General features: G+C 39.5%; 1 protein-coding gene across 1 annotated transcript in view; it reads left to right on the top strand.

Annotated features, from left to right (window-relative positions):
* Nucleotides 1-19681, top strand: part of cpne9 (copine family member IX) — an 87714-nt gene that overhangs the window by 24785 nt on the left and 43248 nt on the right. Inside the window, exons 5-7 of the mRNA XM_053316946.1 lie at nucleotides 789-828; nucleotides 1049-1051; nucleotides 2173-2249. Of these exons, the coding sequence (XP_053172921.1) occupies nucleotides 789-828; nucleotides 1049-1051; nucleotides 2173-2249 (120 nt within the window). The remainder of the gene's footprint in view (nucleotides 1-788; nucleotides 829-1048; nucleotides 1052-2172; nucleotides 2250-19681) is intronic.

Here is a 19681-nt window from a genome sequence, read left to right on the forward strand (position 1 = left end):
TGAACAGAGTTGGTGGATGTCTTATGCTGGGTGACAGTCTCACATATTAACAACCTGGAAAGATTTTATAGTAACATGAATATAATATAGAAATTAAAAAAGAAACTTATGTTGAAAGGATCTTTCAAAATTTGCCTAGAAGTTATATTTGCATTAATATTCATGAAGGGTGTATTGTCATATCTTAGAGGAAGCTCAGCTTATGCTACAAATCTTTTTCTGTCATCGTCTTTGGTTTCATATTATTTCACTAATTACATTCAAGTCACAGTAATAAGGTGTTGCCTTGTCAAAACTAAAAGGATGTGAAAGAATTAAGAATAAAGAAAACACCAAGGTTTTGCTGAGAAAAAAGACATTTTCAAGTGCAGCTGTTTCATGTCATTCTCCATTGATCATCTTCTCACAGTACAATTATCTATAAAGATTACAAAAAAGGAGCCAATTGTAACAGTTCCTCAAGAGTCTTTGAGATTTGCTATTGTAATGTAAATACTGATTTTTAAAAATGTAATCCATTACACAACTGAAAAAGTAATTACATTGATTCTGGCTCTGGACCTTTATTTCATTTCATAAACCATCTCTTGCTCCCCATTTCCTGTCATCTCTCTTTACTATCCTACTTAATAAAAAGTTTTTTTTTAAGAAGAAGAAACACCATTTCTGTAACACATTACTCAGTAATAATACTGCCTTACTTATTAATAGCAAAAAAAATGAAGCAGGGAAATCAGTGCTTTTGGAAGTAACAGCTTTATTGTCCATCACCTATGTGTTTCCAACAGGTACAATGTGGACTCCAGAAGCTGTAACATTTCCAAATACGTAAGACTGACAACTTTCCTCAAGCCTTGTTTACCACTGTATTCAGCATTACATTACTCAGGCCACTGAACCCAATGCACAGTGAATCAGCAGCAGCCAATTCTTTACTCAGCATGAATGAAATCTCATTGAGTATACAATAAACTTATAAACTGTAAATCCTTCTTTTGACAATTTGTTTTGTGTCTTCTTAAAAAAATGGAATCATACCGGAGAGCAGAAGGTGAGTAGTTTATGTGTACATCATTGTGCTCAAGAGTTCTCCATTCATTTCATTCTTTATTTCAGGTGTATTGTAATTTTCTCCCATTGTTTCATCTCATTTCATCAAGGACACATACCAACCGCTCCCACCTGGAAAGCTTCCCCTGTTGTATTGTTCCTCATTTTGTCTGTCTGCATTTTATCAGTGGCTCAGGTAAAGCAATTTTCACAACTCGACTTCAAAGTGAAAGCAGCTGCTGTTGTTTGAGACAGTGTACTGCCCCAGATTGTGTGTGTGTGTCAGAACATTTACACTCACACATTCAGGTTTGCAGGACTCACACCTACACCTGCTCACACCCACGCACGACACTCATCTACACATCGTCTCTAACCTTGTTGCTGCGCAGGAGTTTTTTGTGTCGTTGTTTTTTTTATTTTGACATGTGTTTTCTCTGTAGTGTGTGGGCAAGTTGTAAACTTAAAAATCTGTTCAATGAAAATGTTTCTTTTCTACTATAAGGATAGCTACCTGACGCACCTTTTAAGAATAATCAAGTCAACAAGAATCTGAATAAAGCAGTCCACTTGGACTTCCTGGGCTTGACCTACTTAAGTTAATGCATGCTCATATAAAAAGGTGGAATTAAACTCTAAATCTTGTGCTTAATTTAATATGATAATTCAATAAAATTAGATTAAACATTAATGAAAGTTTAATGACTTAATTCTCTCCATTGCTATCCCTGATTGATTTTATAGTTTTTTATAATTGCTATTGAACCTATTATGTAAGTGTTAACCCTGTTTACTAAACCCCGTAAGGTCCATATATGTGAAGTGTGATTTGTTTGGTCACATATTTCAACAGTGTTGTGTTGTTGCTGTTTGTGGTACTTATTAACTCTTAAAAAAAAAGAAGAAGTTTATGAGCTCTTAAAAACAAATGGGAACTTATGAATACCAGGCACACCATGGTGTCTTAGAAATGTGTTAAATTAAGAATCGCACCATTCCTGAGTACCTTCAGGTTGTATTTACGGTACTTTTCTGATACATACAGCCTGTTTTCAAACCTGGATTTTCCTATGGACCTGTCATACAATTCATTTTCTCTCCTCTACCTTTGTTCCCCCTCAGGACTTTCTGGGCCAGACCTTCTGTACCCTTGGAGAAATTATCGGTTCCACTGGAGGACACCTGGAGAGGAGTCTCTCGTAAGTAACCCCATGCTACAGTTTCTCATTCATACAAACATTGTAAAAATGCCGTTTTTCTCTCTGGTGTTGAATCATAATCATTATCCTATCTAAGGAAGGAACCTTTGTATGTATGTCCTTTGCGTATCTCTTTAACCATTTATTCAATCGATTTCTTACTTGGTGGGTACATTTCCAGGGAAACAAGGTAGTGCTGTCTCGAATTTGGTGCAATTTCCACATATGATACGTTTAATATGAATAGGCTAAACTTTGAATACACCAGCGATCAGTGAGCTTGAGGGTTCTGCTGGAGCTTCAGAGCTCTGCTGACTGTATCCTGAATGTGAGGGAAAGATCAGAGACAAGGCGTGACACCAGTTGGAGAAAAGTACTCACAAGAGAGAAAAGTAGACAGGGAGTGAAACCAGCTCTTTCAAACTAGAATGAACACTCTTACCCTGTGTTTAGACAGAAAAGGTTGCGTGAACAGTACATTTAACAAGTCAGCAGCAGTGCGTGAACTGTTAGGATGCGTTCAGGTACACAGTCAAGCGTAGGTCACCAGCCATTTGGAAGCTTTCAGATCTCAATATTTCAGATCTATAATATTTCTTCAGCTGGGCAAAATGAGAGCGAAATGAGTCCCCGCCTGTCCATATTCATTGATAGCTACTGTCAAAAACAACATTACATGAGCCATCTCACTAATGCAATGTGTATAGACTCACCCACTTTAAATAGCCTTGTCCATTATATTGTTAGATTAGAGTGTGAGAGGCCGGATCAGCCTGCTGCATCACTGCACACTGAGCTATTGTCACTGAAGTAGTATTGAGTTTTTATTATGTTAGACAAAAGCGACTCAAGCTTGCAACAGTAGACCGATATGAGGGAAGTCAGTATAACTTATTGACACTTAAATACAGAATCTGCTCATATCTTCTGGAGAGAGATATCTGGAAGGGAGAAATCAATGCTTTTTTCCCCCCAGATAGTAAATGTCTACTCATTGCAAACACAAGCACCTTTTTTATTGCATCACTGCAGCATTAGATAACACAGTGTATTCTGAGGAGTGAAAGCAATGCTTGGAAACAGAGAGAGATGTGATGTCAAAAAGGTACACGCCAGATTCCAACCCAATTTATTGAAAGGATAAGGACTCCCGCTTTGGCCACCCTTACACTGTGAAGGTCATCATACAGGGTGCAGGGAAACAACTCAAGTCCTCACTCTACTCATTGTCAAAAATGAGCAGCATATGAATGAGACTGTATAATTTTAGATGGATAAGCATAACTGCAGCTCAGCGTCTGTCTGCATCTCATCTTTGTTTGGGGGGCGAGGAACGTGTTTGTGAATATTTACATGATCATGACTTTTATGACAAACATCGATTTCCTCATGCATGTACATTGAGTAGTGCATGAGCTGATTTGGAAGATAGTGGAAGTCTCTAAACGCTGAAGCAAAAGTAAACGGGTAATTGACTGGGTAATATTATCATTAATCATGTTTGCCCGAGGGATGCAAATTTGCATCACAATTCATCATATACCCTTTAAGCACCAATAAACCCACTTTGAAATCACTTCTTATAAGTTGATTTTTCTCTGTTCATGATAAAATTGGGTTCCTCTGTTTTTTGGCACTATTTTTCTTTTTACACTACTATGGCTCGGAATGTCCCATCAACATGTTTTTTCCACCCTAGAATCCTGACAACCACTCCTAACCCCTATTTGTGCTGTATTGCAAATATCTGTACATAATGACAGAAATGACAAGTCACATTTGCATTTTTACTTTTTTGGCCAAAACAAGTCTCCTAAAGCCCATATAGTACTACTGCTAGTGCAAAATGATGGCACTACTAAATAGCATAACATGAAAAAACAATATACACCATGCCTGGGTGACACAGTACAATGACTATGCCATAAATAAAGGAAGAAAACACCCTAAGGATCCGAGGGTTAATAAAGTCAAAGACCGACAGAACAGAGAGCAAGAGGCACAGGAGGAAGTAGGTGATATCATGAGGCTTTGTGAGCTGTTTCTTGCAGTCAAGCCAGTGGACAGTACTTTCTATAACAATTCTTGGGCAGATCAGAGACTCAGGACACAAGGTAAGATTAAAAAAATAGGTGACGTTTTTAATGGAACGAAGGCAGTCATTCATAGGTAAATCAGCCCAAATGAAACTAGCAAATCCAGGCAGGGAGTATGCAAATCCAAAACCTAGAGAATAAAAAGCAAGGTCAAAAAACCATGGAGACTTAAAGTAGGACTGAATGTTGGAAAGCGATGAACGCACAAGGATGAACAAAGGACAATCCAGCAAGGGAGCCAGGAAAACAGGGGAGTGTATGTATGGGGTTTGCTGATAACAAAACCAGGGGCAGGTGAGTAATTGGAAGCAGGTGTGGATGATCAAGGGAGAGGAAGACACGTGAGGGCAGGAACTGAAACGACAAGATGTGTGAGTACCACAAAGTAAAACAGGAAACACAACAGGCAGCGATTAACGGGATGTCACACCTGCCTGTTTACCATGACAGTTGAAGCTGTACCTCCACTTTCTTCTAAAGTGTCCCAGGTGGTGGTGACATGACCGCCACCATGTGGTCACCACCACCTGGGACGCCTCTGAACAGAGCTAAAGTTGAAACTTGCAAGGTAGCCAAACACGCAAGTTAATTTGAGCTTGAAATAGCTCACAATGAGGATTTTACATTTTATTAATATTTTTTCCAGAGTTTCTTCTTGCTGTCCAAGTTTGCCAATTTGCACTCCCTTCAGGGATTTTGGCATCAATGCTCATGGAAGTTTATCCCAACCAGCAGAAGCAGCTCTGCCTATTAAAATGTTTGTATAATTAAAACTCCAATCTGTCCATAGCAAGTTCACCAGAGTTTGTAGAGTTTTTTTTCTGGCCTGCTAGTAAAGTATATGAATCACTGTCACTGACTTCAGCAGGACTTAATGATGAGTCCAGCCGGCTCGGGGGCCCCTGCAGCTGCCCCCCTGCCAGTAGCGCTATTGACATGATTTAAAAAGCTTATCATTCTCAGACAGACCAAACAGTCAGTCAGCCATGGCTTACTGTCAGTCCAAATGCCATGGTGCCAGGTGAGCGAGGTAGGAAGAGAGAGAAACACAAAGAGAGCGGAAGGAGAGCAATAAAGTATTATTATACATTTTGGCATTATTGGAACATGAATGTGATGCCAGAGCCTTTAGACACACACAAACACAAAAGTAGCCTTTAACCTCGACATCAAAAATTCTGCCTCCTTTTAAACCAAACTCTACATATCCTTACACAAATGGCAACACAGAAGAGATTTATAGATTTATGTCCCTTACTTTAATTAAATGGACTTTTACAGATAGGTACAATTACACTCTAAAAAAGAATGTACTGAGTTTACTCAAAAAGGTATGTTTACTTTTTGCATAGATCTTTTTGAGTTGTCCTAACTTCAGTGTTAATTTAGTAATCAGTACTAGTCCAGCATCGTAAGGCGAACTTAAATAGCCACACAAATCTAAAGCTGTATTAAGTTGAATCTAATTGATTTTTTGTATATACTACTTGAATTTTCACGTTGATTGTACTTGATATACGTTTTAAGTACAAGATAAAATCAAGTACAATGACCATGATTTTTATATATATCCAAGAGCTAAATCAAGTAGTGCTTACTTAAATAGGTTGTCATCTCATCATTCAAATTTAAGTTGTTCTAACTTTATTTAGTGAATGTTTTCTACTCAGAAATGTCCATGCAAAAAGTAAACATACTTATTATAGTATATGCAACTCATTTTACTCAAGTTGGGGTAAATAATAAACAAGAACCACAATTTACAATTCAAATACTTTATTTTGTGAACATCCTTTAAACTTTTGACATCATTCATCTGTAACAGACCTAACAGTAGTACGTTGCGGCAGTGATGTCAAAACACTGTGACCCTCAGAGGTAAAAGAACAGTTCTACATTTTGGCAAACTCATCAACTATGCATGGTTGAGGATTCGATATAAGTGCAAATATTGCCGACAACATTATCAAAAACTTGCTACCCATAGTTGTCTGAATCAAGAGCTGTTTAACATCAAATTCCATTTGTTGATCTCGATGCTGCCATTTTGGTCAGTAGTGTGTGTGTATGTAGTGTGCTACAGTGTGTGTAGTGTGTTAATGAGTGTGTTTAGTGTTAGTGTGGGTCTGTAGTGTTAGTGTGTATACTAGTGTGTTAAGGGAAACTTAGGTTTATTTCAACCTGTCTCCTATCGTCATGAATGTGCTTTTCACGTCACTAGTCACATGAAGCACACATGACAGGTTAAAATAAACCAAAGTTTCCCTTTAAGTTTGTATGGTGTGTGTGTGTGTGTGTGTGTGTGTGTGTGTGTGTGTGTGTGTGTGTGTGGTGTGCCTAGGTGTTATATGTTGCACCTGTTTAAGTTTTTCTGATGCGTAAATGGGTTTGACTATGCTGTTTCCCACCAGTCACAATTGTGACCAAGGATAAAACGTACATTTTCATTAACTAACTTTTTTTGGCAAACTCATGAACTATGCCTTTATGGTTGTGGATCCAAATGCAAATATCGCTGACAAGCGCCATCAAAAACGGTTAACATTCTGGGTCAGCTGAAAAGAATACAGTCCACAATATTCCAGCTCTCAATCAACGACAATCAACTTCAAAGACTGGAATAACACAAGCAGCAACCATCTCAGATGCAAGCTGGATGACATTTAACCACGTAATCTAGAAAGAACAACTGGAACAGCAAGTCCATCACAGCACAAATGAGGTGTCCATGTTTGATTTTCAGTCATGAGGCTCAAAGGCTTTTCCTAGCAGCTTTTGCTTTAGAGATGTGACTTTTGGGCTGCTTTTCTGACCATCTAATTTCAGGAATACCTTCTGAAATACCTCACAAGTGTACTTCAGCTCTCGTGGGTAGCTCAGATTGAGGGCATAGATGAGGCCCATCAGCAGAGCACAGGCCCTTGGTACATCCAGCCCCTGCAGGACTTCTGTGCCCTCTATCATGATGGTCGCACTGGCTGGATGAGATGCTGTGCCGCCTTTGGTGACTAGGATCTTCATGACCCGACTCTCAAGGTCTCCACTTTGGCCCTCAGAATCCTGAATGCAAGAATATGAGAAATACATGTCAGTATTCATTGTCATTAAGCTGGCAAACTCGACCCCTAGCTACCTATGTTTGCTTTTACTTTTTTTTAACCCTCGTGTTGTCTTCTCACGTCAAATTGACTCCATATATTTTTACTGTTCCTTCTTTCCTCCGTCCCTCCCTCCTTCCTTTTCCTTCCCCTGCCTTCCTCGCTCCATTTCTCTTTTTACCTTCCTTCTTCCACTACTTCCTACCTTCATCCTCCTTTGTTACGTCTTTCCCCTTTCCATTCTCTCTTAACTTTCTTCCCTCCTTCGTTCCCTTTTTCTTTTCTACCTCTTTCTTCCCTCCCTCCTTTTTTCCATCCTCCCTTACTCATTTCCCTCCTTCATCCTCCTTTCCTTCCTTGACCTGAGGACAGCATGAGGGTTAACATAGTGGAAGGCAAATTCTATAACAGTGCTCTGGAGACAAGGAAAACCTGTTTTACCGCATTTCCATTCGGGACATGCGCTTAAGAGAGAGACAGATACAGGAGAGTGATTGACAAAGACAGCATGAAAGGAAAGTTAAATTTTGCTTAAAGTTCATAACTTCAATTTCACTCCAAGATAGAAATGTCTAACGACCAATTTATTAGACAATCAAGCATGTCAATGAGCTGCGTTGTCACAATGGGAAAGGTGTTGCATGGATATTCGGTTTTACCTACCACATATTCGAAAAGATCATCCTCGTTTTCCCCAAGATAGACCACCAAGCAGCGAATGGCAACCTCTCTGCGAATTTCAACTGTGTTGTTCTGATAGAGAATTCAAAAAAGAAAAAAAGGTCAAATAGATGCATTTTTAACAGTGTTTAATTTAGTGTCTCCTATTGTAAATATCAAACCATGCACCTTCAGAAGTTCCATGATTTTCTGGATCTTATATTTGGCAGCCCCTCCTCTTGACATCACCAATGCCATCAAGCTTGGTATGCACTGGTCCAGATTCGCCATGAAAGTTGACTCCAGATTGGCAGTGGTGATTCTTTTATATTCTTCCTTGATCTGTATGACACAAAATAAAACATGGTATACAAGATATCTGAATTAACCTATTACTCAGTTGAAACCACACTCCTGCTTAATTGTGTATTCCAAATACAACAAAATAAAAGAAAAACAGCATTAACCTGTGCTGGGAGAAATAGAGCAGGCCACCGTTCCTTCAAGTCACTGACAGGTGGGGCCAGGGTGACAACTTCTTGTCTCCGAATGGAAAAGGTCTTTTCCATTTTGTCATTGATGATCTGGGAATTATTTCTCTTCTTTACCTCACTTAGAAGCTCCAGTCTTTCTTGTTCAAGGCTTTCTTCTGTTTCCCCTTGAGGAGGAGGAGGCAGGTAGTTTGCCTCACCCTTCCGAGCTTTCTTCACGTTCTTTGCAGGAGTCTTCTCAGTGGCTCTCTTTTTTCGGAGGGAGTTAACATCAACCTCAGGGCACCCAAGACCCCTAAGTTTAGACCTGTAATTGCCCATTTTAAATTTCAGTCTTTGCTGCCATCCATAACATCCATTGTAGGACCCTGGTTCCTTCAGGCATGGATGTTTTCGAATTAATGCTTCTGCTACATCCGCAAACTGTGCGCTTGTAGGATATGCAACATACTCAAAAATGTTTTCAGCTAATCTCTCAAGGATGTCTGGCAGGATGGCATTAGAGCTGAGTGGACATCCATCTTTATTGAAAGCTTCGTTACCTGCTGCTAGCACAAGTTCTGTGTCATTGCGGAAACGTGGTATTGGAAATTCAGAGGGCCAACACTTTGAGCGCAGATTCCCATGATCAGGTGATGACAGGATCACTGTATCACTGGAATCAGATGAAGTAGTACTGGCAGGTCTAGTGGAGCTGCTGGCTGCACTTGTGTCGTAGCTGCTGGCTGCACTTGTGTTGGAACTATCCAGGTCAGTTACAACTTGGATTGAGGAGAGTTCAACAATATGGACAACCTTAATTGTGTCTTTGTCTTTAAGATCTTTTGTTGATGCAAGAGAAAAAAACTCCCCTCCAAAATCAACATCCTTGTAATGTAAGGTAAACTTCCCTGGCTCCAAACTATATATCTGTTGCACAATAGACTGTAGCTCATCCACTGTCTCCGGTATTCCACAAGGCAGTACAAGCTTGTCAATCATATGGTCTTGAAGAATGACACGAAGTGCAGCAGGTTTATTCGGATGCGTTTGAACATCTGTAAAAGAAAAGACATTATGTAGATCTGACATAATATGTGAACATTGTAAACATCTCAGGCCTGAGGTTTTGTTTGGCATACATTTTACATTTTTCTGAGCCATGATATTAGCAGAACCTCATTAAGGATTACAACATACCAGGAACATCAAAATCAGTAACATCCATTTCCTCGTTGTATATTGCATTCAGCATTCTTTCAGCAGGGGAAATATTTCCTGAAAATGTAATGCATAAAGAGAAAAAAAAACAGCAAATACTATTATCTGCATCATATCTTTCTCTTGTAAAAATGTGTCAAATTTGCAGAACATTGGTTAACAACATACTGTATGCTATTGAGCACAATGAGAGTTCGTACCACGTTCTCCTCTGTCTCGAGATTGCTTGTTTCTTGTGACATCTGCCATCTTGTTTTTCTATATCTAGATAACACAACGACAGTGTGAGAAAAATATCCTGACAACAATGTGAATCTGAACCAGAAATACACTTGCATGAAATAAGGTAATAGTGTTTTAATCCACAAAACACTACTTGTAGTTTTTCCAAACAATTGAAGTGCTATGCTGACCAAAGGTAAAAGTGATTGAGTAGTTTATTTCTTTTTGAAATTGGATATTTTTGATTATTGAGCCAGTGGATTGAAGAATTACACTGGACTTATCTGAGCAGGAGAATAATCACTGAGTCTTATTGTAAAGTTAGCCATTACTTTAAAAGGGAAACTTCGGTTTACTTCAACCCGTCTCCTATCGTCATAAATGTGCTTCATGTGACTAGTTACATGAAAATATTAGTCGTCATGTTAGCCATTGTGTAAATACAGCCAGGGCACAGCTAGTAACTTCAGACCCGTTACAATGAAAGTGAACGGGCATACTTTCACAGCCAAATTTCGTCCACTAAACATGTTTTTTTTCCCCCACCAAGGCCACCTCACATTGTTAGTATAAATGTCAGAGAACATATAGAAACCACATGGAAATGTGTTGTGTTAGGTTACCCGTTTTAAGACGTCTTTGTTTACTGTTCATGTTTGAGATAATTACCTCCACTCGTCTGTATGAAAGTTGGATGAAAGCTGTGCCGGGTAACAGGTAGGCTAACACAACACATTTACATGTGGTTTTATACTATACATTTACATTTATACTAACGATGTGAGGCGGTCTTGGTGGAAAAAAAGCTTGTTTAGTGGACTAACTTTGCCTGTAAAAGTATGCCTGTTCACTTACATTGTAACAGGTGTGAAGCTAGTAGCAGCGTCCCGACTGTATCTAGATAACAGCTAAATATTTTCACGTCACTAGTCACACAAAGCACATTTATGACAATAGAAGACAGGTTGAAATAAACCGAAGTTTCCCTTTAAATGTGCCCCAGATGTACTTTGCACAATTTGAGATAGTTATGTAGTTTTGAGACCCATTTTGCAATCTAAAAGCAGCAACAGAAGGAAACACATTTGGGTCATTCTATGGAAATATCAAGAACAGAAAATGGCAGAAGCAACAAACAGAATGTGATAAAAAAGAAGAAGAATTTTATCATCGTGCCAAAGCCTTGACTACAAATCCAGCAAATGTGACACACAAGCTATCACCAAGCCATCTATGGCAAGTAGATGTATCGCTTCAGAGTGACCATACGCTTCCCTGCAATGGTGTATGCTGTTAAAGGGAATATATCAGACAACTGAGCTGGATCAAGAACTTTAATAGTACTTGTATTCTCCAGCTCATAGCTGCCAAGGTGCTCAATATACCAAGCATGGAAACATTTCACAATAAATCCAGGTTTACCATCAACAACTACAACCTGAATTAGCTCTCCAAAATCTGGAAGACCACCAGTTGAACCATTAGCCAAGATCATTCCAGTGGCATATTTAGTGCCACTGTAACACACTGTGTTAGCCAAGTGAATACATGACTTACCAGGGTACTTGGCTTCCACTGCTCCCTTGATGTCCTCTCTCAGCACAGTCAAATCTACCTCTGACAGTTTGGTCACCTGCAATGAAGGTTGGAGAACCTTACTGTCATGAAGATGATACGCAATCATCATTTGATGCTTCACTGAGAGAGACAGAAGAATGTTGCGGAAAGAGTGTACATGTCTGACAACACGTTTAAAGAAGCTATGTTTAGCCTCAAACCGCATCGTCCACAGTGACACAAGTGGTCCAAAAGCCTTTATCAACTGAGGATAATGTTCTATGAAATGGTGCTTTGGAATTAGTGTTTGACCAGGGAAAGCTTCACAGAATCTGTGCCGATGCTCTGATATCTTACTGTCCAAGAAACAAATTGTCTCATCTGTATGGACAGGGGCTACAACAAGTTCAACTATGTCCTTGAGGTTGAGAAGAACCTGCCATGTTGGGTCACCCAGTGGTATCCTTGTGCCAATAATGAAAGGAAGGAGTCGCAGCAAAGCCCAATTTTCATGAGCATTCCCACCAACAGTTTTTTTAACAGCAAAACTAAGGGGTACTGGTTGTGGTGCATCCTTCTTATCTGTCCACCTGTATGGAAACTCTGCAATAAATTTATTCAGTTCTATAAGAGTGAAATATTTGTTCTTAATGAAGGTATCTATACACAATGCTAATTCTTTTGGTACAATGCCTTCAAAAAGATCATGCAACAGATCCGGGGGGTAGCCTGAAATGACGTCAAAATGTTTTAGTTTTTCTGTTAGTGGACACAGCCGCTTTACTCCATAGCTATGGCACCCACTCACCTGTGCAGTTTGAACGTGAACTGTGTGGCCTTCTTTGGTCCTGGGAGGAAATGTTCCTGTTCGAACCTCACATTCTTGAAATTTGGCGCGTTCTCCAAGACACCATCGACATACGTATGAACTTGAAAAACTCTCAACAAATCCACCGATGGAATGAGCACCCAGGTTGTCTGCAATGACAGAAGAGACAGTACCTTTAACTCGTCTACCAAGAGAGGGAATGTAAAGTCCGTCCTCCTCAAGACTACCAAGATCTTTGAGAAGTGGCTCTAACACAGCATCATATCCATATTGTTTTATGTCCTCAGCTTTGCAAAGAATGGCTAAAAATATTGAAGTCAGTGAAGACCGGAGCAATGGTGGGACATTCGCAAGAACCCAATAGACAGCAGTGATTTTGTGCTTTTTTCTCGAAGTTCCAAGTGGATTGCACACTTCAAATTCATCCACATATAAATTGAGAGCTATTGCCGGATTATTTTCAGAGAATAATTTGTTCGCTTTAAAGTGAGTACCATCATAAAATGTTGTGTACTGAGTTTCTGTATTTTCTGTGTTCAGTGCTTTTTTATCACTGTTCATGAGGAAATCCTGCATTTCCTTCTTCTTAAAAATCTCAGATAATGACTTCAGAATAGGTACATACTGGAAGCTTTTATGCTCCTGGGAATTAAGCACATACTCAACTGGCTCCACCACAGAGAAATGTTCCTTATAATATGTATTTCTCTTGTAGGCGGTGGACAGAGGGCCATCACTCCTCAATGCTTGGCTGATGGGGTTGGATCCACAGAGTTCTGTTACCATGTCAGTGATCACAGAATCATCAAGTTCACATTTATGCTTCTCTAAGCATGACTGCAAAATTCCTTTCATGATCGGACCTGATGCTGAACTTGAAATAAAGTTTAGTTCTTCCACCATCTCATCAATACACTGCTTGGGCACATTAGATATGCTTTCCAATTTCAGAAAGAGGTGGGCAAGATTAGCTTCAATTATGTTAGGCAATTCTTTTCTTTCTTCATCATAACTCTCTCCACACTCAACATCTTCCTCATCAGCAGGATCATCCCCTGCATTAACAGGATTCACATACCTGTGTAAGAGCTCAGGCTTGAAGTCATCCAGCGAGTGAGGTGTGTGTTTCCGTGTCCTATGAGAGGCAAATGTACCATATATGTTGGTTTTGAAATGGCAATTTTCAAACACACATGTGACGGTTTCTTGTTTTTTTAAGTGACGGCCAATATGTTCAAAGTACTCCCTATCTGTGGTGATGGTGCTTAGGGTACAACATGGACATTTAAAAGACAGGACATCATTAACTTGTGTTGTTTTATAAGATGTATGACTTCTTGTCATGTGTGATTTAAGGCTGGCCCATGTTTTGAAAGAGCAATAGCATTCCCAATGGAGACACGGCAAAAATTGCCCGCCATGCATGTGCCGTAGCCTGTAGTGTTTTAAAAGCTCAGTCTTTCTGGGAGTTTCATATTTGCAAATTTTACAGCACCAATTCATTGCAAAAATGTATGCTATTACCCAGATTCGGTGAAAGACTTCTAAAAAACTACTTCATAATCAGATTCGAGCAACAAGTCAGAATCAATCAGTCAAACGACAGTAGCTCTTGACGCTAACGAAATGCTAAAATGGCAGCCGAGCTTACCTTTCAAGAAGCAACAGCAGCCCCCGGTGCCGCGTCAAATATGCCCCCACGACGTCCAGCAAGAAGCCTCCGACAGGACCTGACGTCTTTGGCAGCGTAGCAATCCGGGTACACAATAATAAGCAGTTCCAAACTCTTCAGACTGAAGACGTGAAAGTTCAAACTAAGCAAACAGCAGTTCTCTGCGAGCAGACAGCGTGTCTCAGCTTCCCAAATTGGCTGCACCTGGAGCCTCTCGTCTGGTGCATGAGAGACCACGCCCACGCATCTTTTGAATTTCAGGATAAAAGTTTGCATAATGCCAACTTGATATTTGTGTCTTGTTGAGCTGTTGCACCGTTATCCATTCAAAATACTCATGAAAATGAGTATGGATCATTTTTTTATTTTCGACTTGGTTTAACTAGATTAATAAAGTTGGTTACTTAGTTAAACAAATAGATGCTGCAAACTTAAATGTTTGTATTGAAATTGCATATTTATTTAAGTTGAATTTACTGTCACCTTGCTTTAGTTTTTAGAGTGTACTCACAGTCGTCACATACCTGCCATAAGTGCCATGTAATAAATCATCTTTTCACTGTAACCATTAATGGAATTCACCTTGAGGAGAGAAATGAGAAAAGTGACATAAGTGAAAGGTTACATACAATAAGACCCCAGTCTGAATGGTTCTCATAATGACTTATTCTGTGATTAATGGGGGACAATGGAGCTTAAAGACATTGACAAGGGGGGATTCTCCAATGCTGTCCTGATATTAGACCAATCTATCCATCAAAGGTGGTGGTTGTAGAAAAACACTTGCAGCATGTTGGAATTTGAAAAGAAAGGTATGTGAAGCCTGAATTTTAATGTAGAAAAAAATGATTATGCAAGTCAATATTGCAAAATTAGCGAATTTATTATGTTTTTCCTCAGTCTCAGTCTTGTGTGTCTCTAAAAAAAAGTCTGCTGCTACCACATTTGAGACATAGTTTTGGTGTTTGGTGTTGTATGTAACTTTAAAACCTAACAATCTTGTTAAATGCATCTTTTAAACATTTTTTGAACATAATACAAACCTGCATTGCTCATATCTATGTTTAGTTGCTAGCAAACTTCTTCCCTGCCTTTGCTGGTACTTTAATAGCACTTAAAGATCAGTGGAAAAAGTGTGAAATTTGCATCACACATACTTATGTTCATGCAAACAAAATAGGCCCCCACTTATATAAACATGGGTCCACAGCACTAATGGTGGTCAAAATAGCCACATAGTACTGTTAACTATAACTATAATTGAATTAAGATAAATCAGTTGAAGATGGTCCCCTATCCAACATAGTGGGCAAGACATAACTGTAAAAAAGGTGAGCAATCAAGCATTCAACACAACATTAAAGCAACATATATCATCATATATTTTTATGTAGGGGGAACAGAAGACGGTTTAAACAACATTATGGCAAGTTATCACTTTATATCTAAAACAGGGGTGTCAAACATATGGCCCCTGGGCCAGAACTGGGCCACCAAGGGGTCCAATTTGGCCAACTAGATAACTTTGCAAAGTATGGAAGTTGCGACAGAGTACTATAATTTGAGTTTTTCAATAAAGCCCCTGAACTAAAATGAGTTTGACACCCCTGATCCAACGTGTGTATTTACACACCCAGTCGATATGGAGCAACACTAGCACTCTCGTGGAGTTGTGTTTCTACCTTCATGATGAATGTAATTTCAGTAATCACTCTCACTGTCACTGATTTTTGAGTTTCACAAACACCTGGGGGAAAATTGTGGCTCTTTAGCCGATAAATGCTAGTTTCTAACTAGGTGCTGTTTGGTGCTGGGCAGGTCAGAGCTTTTCCACTGTGGATTCAAACCACGCTGAGAGCACTGAGATGGCTCCAAAACAGTAAAATCACAGGCTGAACAAGTGCTCAAAGACACTAATACACTGTGTAGAGCCGCAAAGTGGAGTTATAATGGGAGTTCATCGCTTCAAGTGATACCTTTCACATTATACATGGTCGTTTGATCCATTAGTAACATCAAGTATTGCTCAGTGAAGCTTAAATTTATACCTGCACTCAAACTATCCAAAAGAAAAAAATCTTAATGCAGCGAAGGTGCTCCAGTTTGGAAGTACTTAAATACAATGACAAATTGAATCTGGCATTTTATTTCCCATGATCACCAAAAAAATGTTTTCCTTTATATCTCAATTATTGTCTCCCATGCAAATATCCATCCTAAAATACTTAAGACAAAAATACCTGCTGGCCTTGATTCCCTTTAAAGTGTTTTTTTAACGGTTTAACAAGTGAAACAATACAGCTGAGATACATAACTGTCATATCATTCCCTAAAGATCTTTCACTACACTTTGTGTCTGTGGCTTTGTCACAAAAATACCTACTTCTCCTCACTGCTCTCCCCTCTCCATCACCAGCTGAGCAGTTTGGCTCCTGATGTCTGCAAAGATTTAACAAACAGCAGAATAAAACCAAAGGGAACAACTATAGAATAAGAATTTAGATTTTTTTTTAAAGGCTTAAAATCAAACAAAAACTAAACAATGAGAAAACAACAAAGTACAATCACTATTCCTCCCATATGGTCAGTGTCTCTGATGGCTGCCTGCAGGGAATAGACAGCTGTCTGGAGCCTCTGATAGATCAGACACAACAAAGCCCAGGGGTAGAAACAAGGGAAGATGAAGGGAGAAAGGAAAGTAAAGGGAGAAATGTGAAGGGTGACAGACAACTCACTAGACCAAGGAGAGAGAGGGAGGAGGGAATGCATTGAAAGGAAAAGAGGTGAGGATGGTGAAGTCGGGATAAAGGAGGTGTGGGTGATAGAAAGAGGAAGATAGATTCAGGGAAAGGAGGGACAGAAAAAGACAGATTTGTGTTTACTTTCCAAACTGTAGAGTCCTCTCTATATATATGTGCTGTCATTTAGAAGACTCTGCACTCCTGGAGCAAGCTGTGAGAGACCATACACACATGCACACACATGCACACGTACACACACACACACACACATGCACACGCACACACACAAAAGGCTTGGACAAAGAAAACAAAGACCCTGTATATAGAAAAAACTTCGAAGTGCACATAGATTATCGATTTTTTTTTCTGCATTTGCTGTCATCAAACACACACACATACAAAGAGTCTGAAACATGTATGGCTGTGGTAGCCTCCTCATGTTGGTGGGTGTACGTTTTTAAAGGGTCAACAATTTTAGAAACGGGCTTCATGCTGCGTGGCAAACTAAGCACTCTTTCCCACTTTACCTGTGTGTTGCCATGGCAACCGAGGGGGGCTATTAGCCGAGGCGGTATAAGTATAACAATGATCCAAAATACTGCCCCTTGAAAATAAAAATGGGGAGCTCAATAGGACACCCATACTGTACCACCATATACCAGAACTGATGTTTGTCTGGAGAACACATACACATGTACATATAATATGAATTCCTCTATATGAAGTAGAGCCGTGATGAGCATAAGCTAAAACTTTTTAACTTTAGCAAATCATCTCCGCTGACAGTTGACAAGTGAGCATAAATAAATAAAATCAAACAAATCACTCATTTGTTCATGTAATGTGAAAAAATGAAGCCAATCTATTAACAATCCCACATGCTGCCAGTCAGACAGATGTAGATTGATGAGGTGGACAGCGCGCTAAATAAGCTGCCGGCAGGGATGCTTATGTTGCTCTGTGTGTGTATCTGTGTGTGTGTGTGTGTGTGTGTGTGTGTGTGTGTGTGTGTGTGTGTGTGTGTGTGTGTGTGTGTGTGTGTGTGTGTGTGTGTGAGACTGCATACTGGGCCTCTCATGAAATCATACCTGTGTGGATTTCACACTGGGACATATTGGTCAGTCTGTCAGAGGGCAGGTTGTGTAATTGAGGGCAGTTGGGGTGGGATGTCACCTGCTCTGTGGCTGGAATCACACAGACAAATACCAATGCACACATGCCACAAACTTTTAAAGAAAAAAAATGAATTGCCAGCCACACTAACATAATACTGCCTGCAACCTGCCACAGTTTCCCACCTCTCACAGAGGAGAAAATATGTTGTTTTGTTACAGAGCTGCTGCTGCTGCTGGAGGAGGGGGCATCTGCTGATTTTTCTCTTATATTGTTGCTGCACAGAATAACACAAACTGACAGGCAGAGACTCATTACTAGAAAGTGTTTTTTTCTTTTACCCATATGACATTGAAGAGAGATGTTCACTTCACTGTATTATGAAAGCATCTCAGGGTGGGATATATGGCAATATAGGCTATACCACGCTATTAAATCTGTCAACTGTAATTTTTCCATTCTGTTTATGTCAATCCCTTTTATATCTTTTTAATATCGTTTTGTGTGTGACACCACTGTGGGCAATGTTGCAAATCAATGAGCAAGACTGCTTTACAATTTTTGGACAAAAATAGACATTCAATTTCTTGTTATTTTAGTTTCTTAATTGAAAATCTATTTCACAATATATATCAATATTTGAAAAACATACATAGTTTGTGATAAAGGATACTGCTGTCATGTAGAGCTACCTGTGACAACAATAATTCGCTAATCTGACAATGTGACAGATCAACATTAGCAGAGCAGGCTTAGAGGTTCTAGACCTTCTTCCAGGTCTTCACCACTGAGAATCATTTGAAACTGAGCAAGTAGACTTTAATGAACAGAGAACAAGAACCACAAGTACAACCACAGTCAAGATTTTCCAAGCAACTTTCATATGGCATGCCCAAGCATTCCCTGGCCATTTGGAAGATGCCTCAAAATCTTATTCCAATCAGTTGGCTTGAATATTTCCTTAAGGAAGGTATTCCTACAGGGTGACCAAAGAAACAGGGTGGATATTTCTGACATAACTTCACCTACTTTCAAGGTGCATGGAGAAGGAAAAAAAAGTCTGAAGAAATTCAACACGTTTTGGCTTTCAGCCCTCATCGAGGTCATCCCTGATGAAGGCCGCAAGCTGAAACTTGTTGGTCTATTAATAAAGTGCTCCTGTTCTGTTCTACAAGTGTTGCTGGAGCTTTGACTTTCTACAAGGTGACCAAAAACATCATGGGTTTTCTCAAAAAAGGCAAGGAATTAATGAGCCACCCTGCTGAGAAACCTCATCTTTAGCTGCTTTTATCTGCAATGTCATTCTTTCAACTGCTAGCCAAAGATTTTAATGAAGGAAAGAATAAAGAAAGAATAAAGTGTGACCAGTAAATTGAGAACTTTGCATTGTTTTCATCATTGTCAGTCTGATACAAAGCATTGATGCAGTGAATGCCCACAACAGGCTGTCAGTCTCACAATTCTTTTAGCATGAGTGAATAAGACAACAACTGAAGTCCTTACTTGGGGCAGATTCTCCCCTCTCGAGTTTTTTTCCCCATAGAAGAGTTGTTGTTTCAGAATTGGAGATGATGATTCCATCATGCCTTCAAAGGGCTCTTGTTAAAAAACGTTCCATGAAAGGACGTCCATCAGTTTGTGTACAGTATGTCCTAATGATTGCAATGCCACAAATGAGTTTGTGAAACGGGGTTGAGGTTTCTGGCATAACTACTTCCAAGGTGCATGGAGAAGGGAAAAAAGTCTGAAGGAA

This window comes from Scomber japonicus, chromosome 4 (genome assembly GCF_027409825.1).
Source record: "Scomber japonicus isolate fScoJap1 chromosome 4, fScoJap1.pri, whole genome shotgun sequence".
Taxonomy (NCBI): domain Eukaryota; kingdom Metazoa; phylum Chordata; class Actinopteri; order Scombriformes; family Scombridae; genus Scomber; species Scomber japonicus.